Source organism: Drosophila gunungcola, unplaced genomic scaffold (assembly GCF_025200985.1).
Source record: "Drosophila gunungcola strain Sukarami unplaced genomic scaffold, Dgunungcola_SK_2 000148F, whole genome shotgun sequence".
Classification (NCBI taxonomy): Eukaryota; Metazoa; Arthropoda; class Insecta; order Diptera; family Drosophilidae; genus Drosophila; species Drosophila gunungcola.
The window spans coordinates 99,998-113,050 of record NW_026453309.1 but is presented as its reverse complement, the minus strand read 5'-3'; the positions used below and the strand labels follow the sequence as shown (position 1 = coordinate 113,050).

The 13,053-nt window shown below is 38.3% G+C and overlaps 3 protein-coding genes across 4 annotated transcripts; all 3 read left to right on the top strand.

Annotated features, from left to right (window-relative positions):
• The first annotated feature begins 3,223 nt into the window (after positions 1 to 3,223).
• LOC128265721 (uncharacterized) lies at positions 3,224 to 4,474 on the top strand. The gene is made up of 3 exons (XM_053001918.1): positions 3,224 to 3,398; positions 3,508 to 3,640; positions 4,072 to 4,474. The coding sequence occupies exons 1-3, from the start codon at positions 3,293 to 3,295 to the stop codon at positions 4,334 to 4,336; spliced, it is 504 nt and encodes a 167-aa protein (XP_052857878.1). The 5' UTR covers positions 3,224 to 3,292; the 3' UTR covers positions 4,337 to 4,474.
• Positions 4,475 to 4,935: 461 nt separating this feature from the next.
• LOC128265729 (growth hormone-inducible transmembrane protein) lies at positions 4,936 to 7,821 on the top strand. The gene is made up of 6 exons (XM_053001929.1): positions 4,936 to 5,346; positions 5,413 to 5,524; positions 6,179 to 6,320; positions 6,394 to 6,730; positions 7,457 to 7,589; positions 7,651 to 7,821. The coding sequence occupies exons 1-6, from the start codon at positions 5,133 to 5,135 to the stop codon at positions 7,730 to 7,732; spliced, it is 1,020 nt and encodes a 339-aa protein (XP_052857889.1). The 5' UTR covers positions 4,936 to 5,132; the 3' UTR covers positions 7,733 to 7,821.
• A 503-nt stretch (positions 7,822 to 8,324) lies between these two features.
• On the top strand, positions 8,325 to 10,686 carry LOC128265727 (lanC-like protein 3 homolog). Of its 2 annotated transcripts, none has more exons than XM_053001927.1 (3): positions 8,325 to 8,533; positions 8,597 to 8,657; positions 8,819 to 10,686. In XM_053001927.1, exon 3 carries the CDS (start codon positions 8,902 to 8,904, stop codon positions 10,159 to 10,161), a length of 1,260 nt encoding a protein of 419 aa, XP_052857887.1. In that variant the 5' UTR covers positions 8,325 to 8,533; positions 8,597 to 8,657; positions 8,819 to 8,901; the 3' UTR covers positions 10,162 to 10,686. The 2 variants fall into 2 exon arrangements, with proteins under 2 accessions (XP_052857887.1, XP_052857888.1); XM_053001928.1 differs by having other exon boundaries at positions 8,325 to 8,540.
• The last annotated feature ends 2,367 nt before the right edge of the window (positions 10,687 to 13,053 follow it).

Genomic DNA, 13,053 nt, shown 5'->3' with positions numbered 1-13,053 from the left:
GCTCTATTTTAACTGTATAAATATATATGTTATACATATATTTATTTATACACGTTACTTGTAGAGTAAAAGGGTATAGTGTATTCGTTAAAAAGTATGTAAGAGGTAGAAGGAAGCGTTTCCGACCCTATACTATATATATATTATTGATCAGGATCAACAAATGACTTGAACTATAAAAGCCGAGATCTCGGAAACTATAAAAGCTAGAGATTAGGGATTTAAAATGCAGATTTTAGATATGCACACGCAGCGCAAGTTTATTTCAAAATGGGGCCACGCCCACTCTCACTCGCGAAAGTCTTTCATTGCACTCTGAGATTTGACAGAAATCAGTTATGCAGTTGTATGTGTTTATTCAGTCAATATCCATCGCCTCATAAAAAAAATTACTCAAATCGGACATTATTTTAGAAGTAATGAGCATTAATGGCAACTTTCAGGCAGATGGCGCCACCAAAAACTCGATTATTTTCAGGGGGCATATTTATTATTTTAAAAATTAAGAGTATTTCTAAGAATAAAATCCAGAAACTTTTAAACTAATGACATTTTTGATAAATTGGATTCGGTAATAGTTTATGAAATGAAGATTTAAAAAAAGATTTCGTTATGTTTAAACAAGATTCATTTTGGCTGGGCCACAAATTAATTTCCGATAACATAAATTTTCTTTTTATTTTTCCCACATATAAAACACAGTCAAATTTCTCCCATTGGCAAATCGACTTGCTTGTTCGCTTTTTGCAGTTATATGTCCCAATAAATAAAAGCGATGGCAAATTTATTTAAATGTTTCAGCTGATTCACTATGAACACATTTAACTAAGCCCTAACATTACTTTTAAATTGATTATTGAAGCTAATTGATCACATGCAACAGTTGACGCTCACGAATAATTAAATTCAATCAGGAATGAACCTCCACAAAAGAGAATATAAGTCTTCCAAAGATTTTGTGAAAGAAATAGCTCGAAGTGTATTCCTTTGAAAAATAACAAAAAAGTAAAAGCTTTGAACGCAGAAAGAAAAAATACATTCTTAAGCACTTGCTTAATTTAAGTAATTAATAATGAATTTAATGGATTAATTATAGATGCTGGAATGACATTTTTTTCGGAATTACTTTTGTCAGTTGATATCCACTTCAAAACATATTTCACATTTACTATAATAGACCGAAATATTAAATTGCACAAAAAAAGTAGATACTAATATATAAAATTAGTTTAGGCGCATTTAATTTTAATGACAAACTGCCAATATTTACTTCCAAATACAAAACATGTCGAAAGCTTTTTGAATCAGCCAAAAGATCTTCATTTGTTTAAACCTTTTGAGCCGATAAATATGCAATATACAGAATTTTTAAGTATTTTAAACGCCAAAAAAATATGCAACTTTTTTAAACACAAGTTTTTGCAAATCATGACTCACTCCGCTAAAACTTGAAGCTGCTTAAATTGAACCGAGAAAGGAAGGGAAAGTAAAGGGTTTCGTGACGGTTTCCGTTTCCGATTTGAACTTCAAGTAGCGTGCTTACGGATTTTTCAGCCGGAAAAGATGTCCCATAGACATCCAAGATGCACTCGTGTGCGCATTTCTTTACAGAATTTCACCCGCGGTCGTCGAGGTCATCGAAATCGCTCTAATCGATTGAAAAATTCTAGAATTGATTGGACGACGCACTGATTAGCCACTTGGGATGGAATGAGGGCTTATCTCCCCCGGAGATTCTCAATGAATCCGCTTACCGGTTACGTGTTATACATTTAATTAGACAGCCGTCACATGTGAATCAAATTGCCGTTTGTTCGAAAACGGGAAAATCCCGGAAATACTGTATGTTAAATGAATTTCAATCTGAGCACTGGCTTGTAGCATGGATATTGACTTTATTAAAAAAAATTCAAACTGCTTATGATGATAACAAGTGACTATTTTCTTTAATCAACTGTATAAGAACATAGTTTTTTACCTGCGCTGGTAAAAATCCATTTTGTGTAACTTTTTACTCAAACCGATTAGCTACCATCAAAATTTACATAGGTAATATTTATATTTGGCCATATTAATACATTCGGACTTTGCTTAAAGCACCTTAATATAAATGCAAAACTCTTGGGAATGCTTTTTTTCTAGTAGTGAGTCATTCGTGCCCCAGTGCCCGACTGTCTGCATAATGGCTTTAATGGCATTGGATGATCGCCAGGAGCCAGCGGTGGAGCGATCCAAATCAAAACATAAACAAATTCTTAAAATTGAACTTTAAAATGCCAGTGCATGTAGAAATTTACAGCAGCGGTCGATTTAATAAAACCCTTTTAAGGTTATTATTTATCAACCAAAAAAAAAAATGCACATATTGCAATTAAATCATTTCCATATAATTCCAATAAATTTATTTATATTTTGATTGTTGAAAACTTTAAGTTAATATAATTTTCAAGTACAAATTATTCCTAACTAAAAAAATTAATTCTAATAATCAAGTTTAAAATTTTCTCCGAAGAAATAATACTTTTTCAATTGGTGCTATTTTTCTGAACACAGCTGTTCATGGGGAATATAAGTATTCTGGCTGATAAACAATAGGTCAGACGTCCATTTGTACTTTACACACACACACTGTTGGCCGATATTTGTTTCTTTTTGCATATTGCTATGAATCGTTGTTGTTGTTCTTTCCTTAATTGCCGCGAGGCGATAAGCACAGAATTGTAGAGTGCGTTTCATAGCTGTAAGTCCTTAGGTATTATTAAAATATTCTACAAATTTACCGAAAGCATGAATGATAATAAAAAAAAAACCAATGAACTTTATTTTTGAATGATTACCATTTTGTTGAAAGACATTTAAACAAATAGGATTTTTTATTATATTAATGCAATTCTTCTTTTTATCTTATTCTAAAAGTCGTAGTCGTATCTGTCACAGAAGGAAATGGCGATTTAAAAACACTTCAAAAAGTATATAATTTTATGCCCTAAAAATCACGTCAATTTATTTCAGTTTGTTGATACTCTTTGATAAAAATCGGAATGATCGTCTAAATATCTATGAAACGCACTGTTAGTGGTCCAGTACGCATAAACATTCAGCAGATTCGAGTAAAAATTGTTAAATTTATTGTAAAGAAAGCGCGCAAATGTCGTAAGTGTGTGATTTCATACAAATAAACACTATAAAATGTGTTTTTTTAATATAAAAATGAAGGAAGATTAACCGCACGGATCTCAGTTGTGCGCCAAACTTTGCAAACGTCGGGCTACTTTTGTCTGCCGATCTGTTAATGTATCGAAAGTCCTCCGAAATGGATTCACTCCACAATATTATATATATAGTCCTGCTGACGTCATTGATCATTGGGGGAAGCCAAGCGGCAATGCCCTATCGCCGTAAGAAATGGCTATTCTATTTAGGACTAGTTTTTTTTAAAATACATAACTTTGCATTGACATTCATTTGTGGTTGCTGGAATAATGGTCGTCTTTCCCCTTTTGCCAGCATATGTGTACAACCAGCAGTTCTGCATGGACACGCTGACGGGTCAGCAGCTTTACATAGGCGAGGTCTTCACGCGACAGGGCCAGTGCGTCCGTGTCCAGTGCCTGGAATCGCTGCAGCTCTGGGAGGACAGGTGAGTCGAAAACATATCCTGCGAGTCAAAAAGCCAAAAATTTAAATGTAACCCATCTTTCTAATATTTTCGACGGGCCATACATACATATATAATAATAAACAAAGGTAGGGACATCAATATATGACAAATGACCAGTTCATTTCTTTAAAAAAAGTGCATTTGGGGTATTAAACCAAGGGGATGTAACCGGTAAAATTAGTTTATTTTTGACCCTATAAAGTAAAAACAAATCTGTAAATTTTGTTGCCACCGCAAATGGAAAAAAATCCCTTTTCTGTAGAAGCTAAATTTTAACAAGTGTAGATTTGTATCCTTTAAAGTAAAGGCTGCTATAATAAGGGTGCTTTTGGTACGATTGCTAAAAATAACCGTCGTTATTGTGATTGATATTTTATATCCCACAAAAATATAAAAAAATATATTCCCAGTTGCCAGGTGCCGAATCTGACTGAGGGTGACTGCCGACCAGTTGCGCCCCCGGGATCGAATACGGAATATCCCCGCTGCTGCCCACTGTACGAGTGCAAGAGCTACGAGTCGTATGCCGGGGGAACCATGGAGAAGACCAACACGTACGATCACTACGGAACGCAGCGAAACTCCCATCTCACCGAGGTGATAGTGATCGGACAGGGATCAACGCGTCCGTCGGTGCAGATTCCCGCAGCACCGGTGAAAAAATATCAGGTGTGAAAAGTGGCCTGGAAATACCACTTAATGCCCACTGTTATTCGCCTTAATATTGTGATTGTGTGAGCTTAGAATTAGTTAGATTTAATGCAGCTGTAATAGATATGTTGGATGAATAAAACAAAGATTATTACAGAATAACCACTAATTAGGTAATTAATTTAAAAGTTGAAAAGCCTCTTGAATAGCTGTTAGGCTGTTGCAATTTAAATTTTTTGAACTTATTGAAATCAGGGTAACCAATCGGCTTCAAAACCCATCTTTTTAACTGGCTGACCGGAATCATCTGACGAAATATAAACTAACAAAGTTCTTACAATACAATTTTGTGAAGTTCAAAGCAATTTTTTTGGTGACTATATATTTTTTTAAGCTAAGAGATTAAGCTCAAAACTGAGTTTCTTATGGAAATAAAATCTACAATTTTTAAAGTTGTCGAAAATAGCATATAAGAATAATATTTGTTATGAATAGGAAAACTTTAAATTCAATGTTAAAGGGAAAAAATGGTTAAAATAGCATTTGAACTTAGCGCCCTGTCGATTATTGACAGAACTTATCGATATATTGCGTCACTCATCGATACGTTTTTCCGCACGCCAGCTGTCATCACTAAAACCGAATTGCTAGAAATTGCTACGAAACAACAAAGTATAAAAAACGCATAAGCGGGAAACAGGCATAGTTATTTGGACAACACACTAAGGAAACAAGTAGGACAGCCCAAAATTCAAGCTAAATATATAATCAGCCGAGGAGAATCAGTTGAAGTGCAACCGAATTTCATCACAACACCAGAATGTTGCTGCGTCTGGCACTTTCCGCCGCCCGTCCCGCTGGGAGCCTCAAAATCCTGGCCCAATCTCCGGCCCAGCTGCTCCGGCCCAATCCCAATCTCTCCGTGGTGCGCACCTATGCCCGCGGCCCAGTTCGCACCCGTGCTCCCGTGGAGCAGCAGCAGCTGAGGACTCCCTCGCTCAAGGAGAAACTGATGGGTCCACCGAGTGCCAATGGTAAGGTTATAGGTTGTCCCTTCTTGTGTAACCAATTCTAATCCCACGCTGTCCGGATTTCTTCAGCCTACTCCATGGGCAAGGGCGCCGCCGCCGGAGCAGCCGCCGTGGGACTGGGCGCCCTCTGCTACTACGGCGTGGGATTGGGCAAACACACCAGCATCGCCGACAACGCCATGTGAGTGGGTCTTGCATATGCACCCGTCATATGCAGGCACCATACCAATTTATAGGGCATATGTATGTTCAAGATGATGTCTTAAAAACCATTTTCATGAAATACCACAAAGCCCCATATGCCACAGTTTAAGTGGTAAAGATTTCATCCTACGGAAATACATCTAGATGTGTTCTTTTAAAATATGATCATTTGCTTTTTTGTTTAATATTAACAATTAATATTAACATTTAACTGAAATAGTTTCCATTTTAGTCAAAACGTTGTTAAATAAGCTCTTTAATTGATGTAAATTGATATCTGTTTACTTTTCAATATTCCTAAATTTAATTAAACCAAATTTTGAGGTCTTGCTGAAATTAATAGCGCTACCTAGATTATAAATTCATTAAAAAAAACCAACATGATTAATTTGTGGCCTAAATACTTTTTTGAACTGTTAAAACAATTTAATTGCGTATTTAACAAAAGGATTAATAGATTTAGGGCTGTACTTAAGAAGATAACATTTTTTGTTGCTTTATACTTAATTATTACACTTTATATACACAAGTTGGTCAACTGCAGTCTTTGATCATTGTTAATCTGTTTATGAAGAACTAGATAAACGATATAAATTGCAAAAATGTCAAACTTACCATTTCCATTTTGCAGCATGTGGCCCCAGTATGTGAGGGATCGCATCCAGAGCACCTATGCCTTTTTCGGCGGCTCCTGCGTCCTGACCGCAGCCGCTGCTGCGGCGGTCTTCCGTTCGCACCGCCTGCTGGAGCTGGCCTCTCGTGGCGGCATCGTGGTGAGTCTCTCAAAACATCCTGTACATTCCACACCGGACACAACAGAACATAACACAACCTTAACCCAAATAGGCGACCATTGCTTCGCTGGCGCTGGTCATCGGCAGCGGGGCGGTGGCCCGCTCCATTGAGTACCAGCCGGGCCTGGGGGCCAAGCACCTGGCCTGGGCGGTGCACTGCGCCATCCTGGGCGCCGTTATCGCACCCCTCTGCTTCGTGGGCGGACCAATCCTCACGCGCGCCGCCCTCTACACGGGCGGCATTGTCGGTGGCCTGTCCACGATCGCCGCGTGTGCCCCCAGCGATAAGTTCCTGTTCATGGGCGGTCCACTGGCCATCGGCCTGGGCGTGGTCTTTGCCTCCTCGCTGGCCTCCATGTGGCTGCCGCCCACCACGGCGTTGGGCGCCGGTAAGTCTACAAATTAGTCGATAAGAAAGCTAATTTCTAGTAGGGGTTTACCACCATTTTTTATTAACTAAGTATATTAACATTTCCTGCCGATATTTTTAAAAACTGGCTAATTTAACACTTAAAAAAATATTGTAGTTCTTTATTTTTATAAATTAAGCTGAAAAAAATCTTACCTTCAAGTGTGACTCAAAACAAAAATTTTAAAACAATTTGTATATTTTTTAGGGACCTTAAATAAGGATTTTCTTTAAATTTACTCATTTTTAATGATCCTAGAAAGAATGCTTTACACCAAAATCTTTTTTTTTTTGTCCAAACAATGCATTTCTGTAAATACAAATAACAATGCAATTGTAAATCTTTACTATTTTCTATAATGAAAATGGAAATTTTTGAGTAATTTTTTATAAAAAAAAATTAAACACAAAAATAATGATTATTCAAGATTTTTATTTTATTTGTTTTGTTAGATTTATCACCAAAATCGTTTCATATCCTTGTAAAGGGATCACTTAGCTACCCCCGAAGACTTTTTCTACTACGCTATTAACAAAGATTTTATATTAAAGACCAATTTTAAATTAAAATGCTTATAAAATACGTACTTTTAGATGATATATTGATTGTATAAAATAGCTAAGTACGTTTCGAAAAGTAAATTTATGAAAATCTGAAATTTTGGCTTTGCAAGTGGTGGTAACCCCTTAAATTTACTTTCCGCAGGTCTAGCCTCCATGTCCTTGTACGGTGGTCTCGTCCTGTTCAGCGGATTCCTGCTCTACGACACCCAGCGGATGGTGCGTCGTGCTGAGGTCCATCCCCAGTATAGCTATACTCCCTTCGATCCCATCAACGCGTAAGTTAATTACTCGTTTTTGCCATGCTGAAATCTAATTAAATGTGCCAATTTCTTTCAGCTCAATGTCGATCTATATGGATGTGCTGAACATATTCATCCGCATCGTCACTATTCTGAGTGGTGGTCAGCGCAGGAAGTGAGCACTAAACGACACCATGTGATGCAAGCATAATATATATTTATACTGTTGTTAATATAAATCGACCGAGTTGATAAGCAGAATGTAGAACCTTGTGTTTTTCTAACCAAATTTGGGTTATGTTAGGCTTAACAAAGCTGGATTTTTAATTTTATTTGAAGTCCTATAAAGTCATATATTCTGACTCTTCAGATTGAAAATAAAGCCAAATATTTGCAAAGCATATTTTTGCGTATTTAAAAACACCTTTTCATGTACATATACATATAAATCCTCGTTAGAGGTATTTTAGTTTTATAAACAGTCCTTAAATATTGTACTTGGTTCTAAAATAAGACAAATATATATTTTCAAAAGGTGCCAGGTGTGAAAATGTCTTTTTCGTAAATATTGAGCTTTTAAGCGATATTTACCTTTATTAGAGCTGGAAAAGCTGTTATCGATAGCTGAAAGATAATATAGTTAACTAGATAATAGTTAATAATAATTTGTAACTTGTTCATATGATAATTCGTTTTTCCCAAACTATTTTCTAATATTTAAACTTCGATGGCTGGAGGATTTTGTACCTGCGATTCATCGATAACACATCGATATTTCATTCAGCTTTCTTTTGACAGGACTAAGCATATAAAATGCCAGGAATTATTTAAATTTTTCAAGTTGAGCAGCTTGGCAGTTGTAAATCAGTTGTCCAAGTTTTCCGCAATTCAGGTGGCTGTGAGGAAAGTGTCGCACCAATTGACCAAATCTGAACACTTGACAAACATTCTCCTGACTTGAAAACACAGCTCACATTTTGGTAATAGGTAATAATATAACGAAAGTAGTGCAAGTAGTTTATACAATATTGGTTAATTTGCAGGTCCAATTGATTGCCAGGAGGTATTCTAATAAATCCCGATTGCCGTTTCCACCTGAGACAGGTGAGTTTTCCTAGGGGATGTGTTGCCGGATTTGGTGGAGGAGGAGGAGGTGGAGGTGGTGGTGGCCAGACACATGGCCGCGCCCTTAAAGCCGGCAAATCGATTTCTTTATAACTCACTTTATAACATAATAGATTAATGAACATTACTAACCCAAACAGCTGCCATTGGAAGTGCAGCCCGAGGGGAACAGAAGCAGACAGGTCAAGTGATTAGCAAGGCCAATCCTGGCCAGAAAACCGACATGGAGCGTCGCTACCTGAAGAATCCCTTTGCCGATTTCGCCGGCGGGGAGAACACACCATTTGCAAGCGACGAGGAGCACCTCAAGAACCTGATCTGCACCTATGTGGACGCCATTCTGGAGCACTGTCATCCGAACAACGATGAGGAGGACAACCGTGGCGATCTGTATGTGGGCAATGCGGGCATAGCCTTCATGTTCTGGAAGCTGAACAGCTGTGAGCAGACGCGGGATCTCTATCCGGCCCTGGAGCATGCGGCCGCCTTCATCCGGAACGCCAAGTCGAATGCCAAGCGATACAAGAAGCGCTCTGCCGAGCGCTACTCCTTCCTGTGCGGCAATGCCGGAATCTATGCCGTCTCTGCGGCCATCTCACAGGCGGTTAAGGACACCGAGGAGCTGTCCAACGACCTGGCCAACTTCAAGTCGGGCATCCCGTCCAGCAAGGAGTTCATGCACACCAAATACGGCTGCGACGAGGTGCTGGTGGGCCGGGCTGGCTATCTATCCGGTTGCTATTGGCTGAACGATGTGCTGCCCGAGAAGAAGATCACCGACGACGACCTGATCTCCATTTGCCAGTTGATCGTGACCAGCGGGCGGGAGTACAGCAAGCTGAACAACTCGCCGTGCCCGCTGATGTACCAGTACCACGGTACGGAGTATCTGGGCGCCGCACACGGACTGTGTGCCATCCTGCACATGCTGTTGGACAGCCCCTGGTTCCGCACCATACCCATTTCGGCACCGGCCGCCGAGCTGCGCGACATCAAGCGCTCCATTGACTTCTTCCTGGAGCTGCAGGACGAGGATGGCAACTTTCCGGTGGCCCTGGAGGACCTGCGCTCGGGACGGGACAAGCGCCTGGTGCACTGGTGCCATGGGGCACCCGGCGCCGTCTATGTGCTGGCCAAGGCCTATCTGATCTTCAAGGAGGAGAAGTACCTGTCCTCGTTGCGCCGCTGTGCGGACATGGTCTGGAAGAAGGGATTCCTGCGCAAGGGTCCGGGCATCTGCCACGGCGTGGCCGGCAATGGCTATGTCTTCCTGCTCCTCTTCCGGCTGACCAACGAGATGAAGTACCTGTACAGGGCGCACAAGTTCATGGAGCTGCTGACCGATGCGGAGTTCAAGCTGCGAGCCAGGACACCAGATCGTCCGCACAGTTTGTATGAGGGCGTGGCAGGCACTGTCTGCTTTTTGGTGGATCTCCTTGAGCCAGAGCAGGCCTACTTTCCGTTCATGGACGTATTTCACTAGGGGACAAGGACCAACACACACTCACACACACACACAATGCTCAACAGCACCACCACCACCATGCGACTTTCAATTCAGGGAGAGTTACTCATCATTTCTAGTCACTTGTTTGCCGATTTTTCATTGTTGCCTTTGCATTAACGTTGGAGTGGAGGATGCTAGATGCCGTTTGCTAGTTACTAGTTACTAGTGCTTAGCAGCTAGATCCAGTTGAAGTCCGATACCGCATGCAGGATTGTTCTTAGCCATTCTCATATCAAAATTCTCTGTGCTTTACGCTAAGCAATTAACTTAATACATTGATACTTATATACACAGACATATTACATATACATTATATTTATATACAATTTATATTATATATATACATTTATATATATATATATATACATACTTGCGCTGACATCAATATACAGACAAAAACATAATACTTAAATGCATAGTGTGCTTTATACCTACGAGTAATCCACGAAGAGCTCCAAATCTATTGTCAATGAGAATCAAATAAATCATTGTGCTATTTTATACAGATATGTACAATCCTGTGGCCACGTTCGATTCACCCCTGGGGAATCGATGGTTATACGGGTGAATACCCCAGAAACAAGGCTTTTATTTCATCCCTCTCGAGTTGACAGGTGTATGATGGATTGGGAATTCCATGGGGGAGCTGCCATTGAAAGCAGAGAAATTATACATGAAAAAAGGCACTTTCACTGATTAAAAAAATTAAATATTCACCTCATTGAAACGTAATAATCTAAACGTTTCAAAAGGGTTAAAAATGTTGTATTTTTTATACGTATATTAATAAGTTTTCATCAAAATGAGCTAAGAAATCTGTGTGAATTTTGTTTAATAAAATAATTACCTATATATATATATATATTTACCTTGGACAGTATTTATTTTGATGGCATAAACTGATTTTATTAATAGTAATTTAGATTTGCAATTTGCTAGCTTATACAATTGTCAAAATAACTATTTAGAAACCTCATTTTTTGCAAATCAATAAAATGTCGTTGCTCATTTCACATTTTTTAATCGTTGCAAACCGCAAAACAGAATTATCTGTCATATCTGAAGTGCTTTGGCTATAGGCCAAGAACTGATTAAAATCTGGCTTATCAGCGCCTAACTCACCTGATATGATTCTATATCTATATCTTACTTCCATCTTTGATTAGCGACCTTTCAATGGGCTGTGCTGATTACTTGATGGGTTTTCAAGTGAACCAACTCACCGATCGGTGAGATATAACTTTGGCCTTAAGTAATCCCTTTGCAATACTCATAATCTTAATGTTACCTTGAATCTTGAGTGCGTATAATGGGATTAGAAAAATCCAGGGGTGTGGAGTATCTTGATAATGGGATTGAAGTGGCGATAGAGGATATTGTGGCCATATAGCCGAAATCATATAGATAGCGCAGGGATAAATGGGTTTTGTCTGCCGCTAAATTTGTTTTCGTTGGCCATCAGGTGTAATAAACCAAATCGGTTAGCGGCTATATCTATATCTATATCTATATCTATATGGCTGAGCCAGAGCCATGAGGTGCCCCTGTCCAGGTCCCACGCTCATATATTTTGTGTGTGCCAAAACGTAATAAAAACACGCGGTTCGGATGCAGCTGGAGGATTTGGAGGAGGTTGGGGGCTCATGGCCCACTCGAACCCGTAAGTGGCAAGCATGTGTAACATGTGTCAGTGAGTGAGTATTACCGGAGTAGCACTAGCACCCTCCGTATCCGTTTCCCCGTATCTCGGCCATACGGCTTATCGGCGATCAATGAGTGCATATCATTAAGTGCCCCATACCCTGTACGTAGTTAATTCAACTTTGGGAGGAGTAGGTGTGGAATACACCTTGTTTCAAAAAATAATTTAAAATTTAAGTACTACACCCAGAGGAAAATCATGGTAAATCAAAATATTTCCACATTGAATTAAATATTTTCGGTACTGATTTGTTTTGTGTTTATTTTTAAGTATGTAAAACATTAGTTACATTAGTTTAGCTTCAATTTATTTATTGGATAAACCAATTGAATATGTTAATAATTACATTAACATGTTTTGAGTTCACTTTAAGTAAGTTTTAAATTTTGAAAACAATGTTAGATTCAAATATATGAATTTTACTATGGGGTTTATCTCTGGGTGAAGCTATAATTACTTCGAGCTAATTGCAAACTGTTTTACACAATTTATGACTATCAATTAGCCAAAGCTCATATTTTAAAGTTGTTAAATTATTGGTTCGGACACTTACAAAGTGTAAGTGAAATATATTAAAGCTTTTTGCATATTTTGACTACTTTTTAAATTGTTTATTAAGCAAAGACAACATGACGTATGAGTTATATACATACAAGCCTTTCAATAGAATCCATTTATGTGATTGCTGATCTAGATAAATATAGATACTGAGTTTTACCCAAAAAAATTAAGTTTAAATACAATGTATTAATTTATTTTAATATTAATTTTAAAATGTAATATTTTTAAACCGATTGAAAAGTATTTGAGCAACTATATTTTACTCAAAAAGGCAATACATATATACTTTCCAGAGCAAAAAGATTTGAAATATTTATAATATATATTAAATTAAGAAAGCAAAAAAAAAAAAACTTTTAGAACTATACTTTTGAAGTGTATTCAAATACTAAAGTATGTAGCATTGATTATTGTAATATATCATTTCTTAGTTGCATGAAAAATATTTGAATATCTTATTTGGAACAATTGTATCATTAATTAGTCCACGCTTTTTTGGAAACACTTCTCGAATCAATGGGCCGTATCCGGCGAGTGCAGGTCGAGAATGAAGTACATTTTCGGCTTATCAGAGAGAGGGGCACCGTACCGATGTCCAGATCTCC

Bases quoted from the DNA above. Each gene is read 5' to 3' on its own strand.
- LOC128265729 (XM_053001929.1), top strand. From the start codon at position 5,133: ATGTTGCTGCGTCTGGCACTTTCCGCCGCCCGTCCCGCTGGGAGCCTC. The intron at 5,347-5,412 runs GTAAGGTTATAG...GGATTTCTTCAG, and splicing joins GGGTCCACCGAGTGCCAATG to CCTACTCCATGGGCAAGGGC. The intron at 5,525-6,178 runs GTGAGTGGGTCT...TCCATTTTGCAG, and splicing joins AGCATCGCCGACAACGCCAT to CATGTGGCCCCAGTATGTGA.
- LOC128265721 (XM_053001918.1), top strand. From the start codon at position 3,293: ATGTATCGAAAGTCCTCCGAAATGGATTCACTCCACAATATTATATAT. The intron at 3,399-3,507 runs GTAAGAAATGGC...CCCTTTTGCCAG, and splicing joins AGCGGCAATGCCCTATCGCC to CATATGTGTACAACCAGCAG. The intron at 3,641-4,071 runs GTGAGTCGAAAA...ATATATTCCCAG, and splicing joins CTGCAGCTCTGGGAGGACAG to TTGCCAGGTGCCGAATCTGA.
- LOC128265727 (XM_053001927.1), top strand. From the start codon at position 8,902: ATGGAGCGTCGCTACCTGAAGAATCCCTTTGCCGATTTCGCCGGCGGG.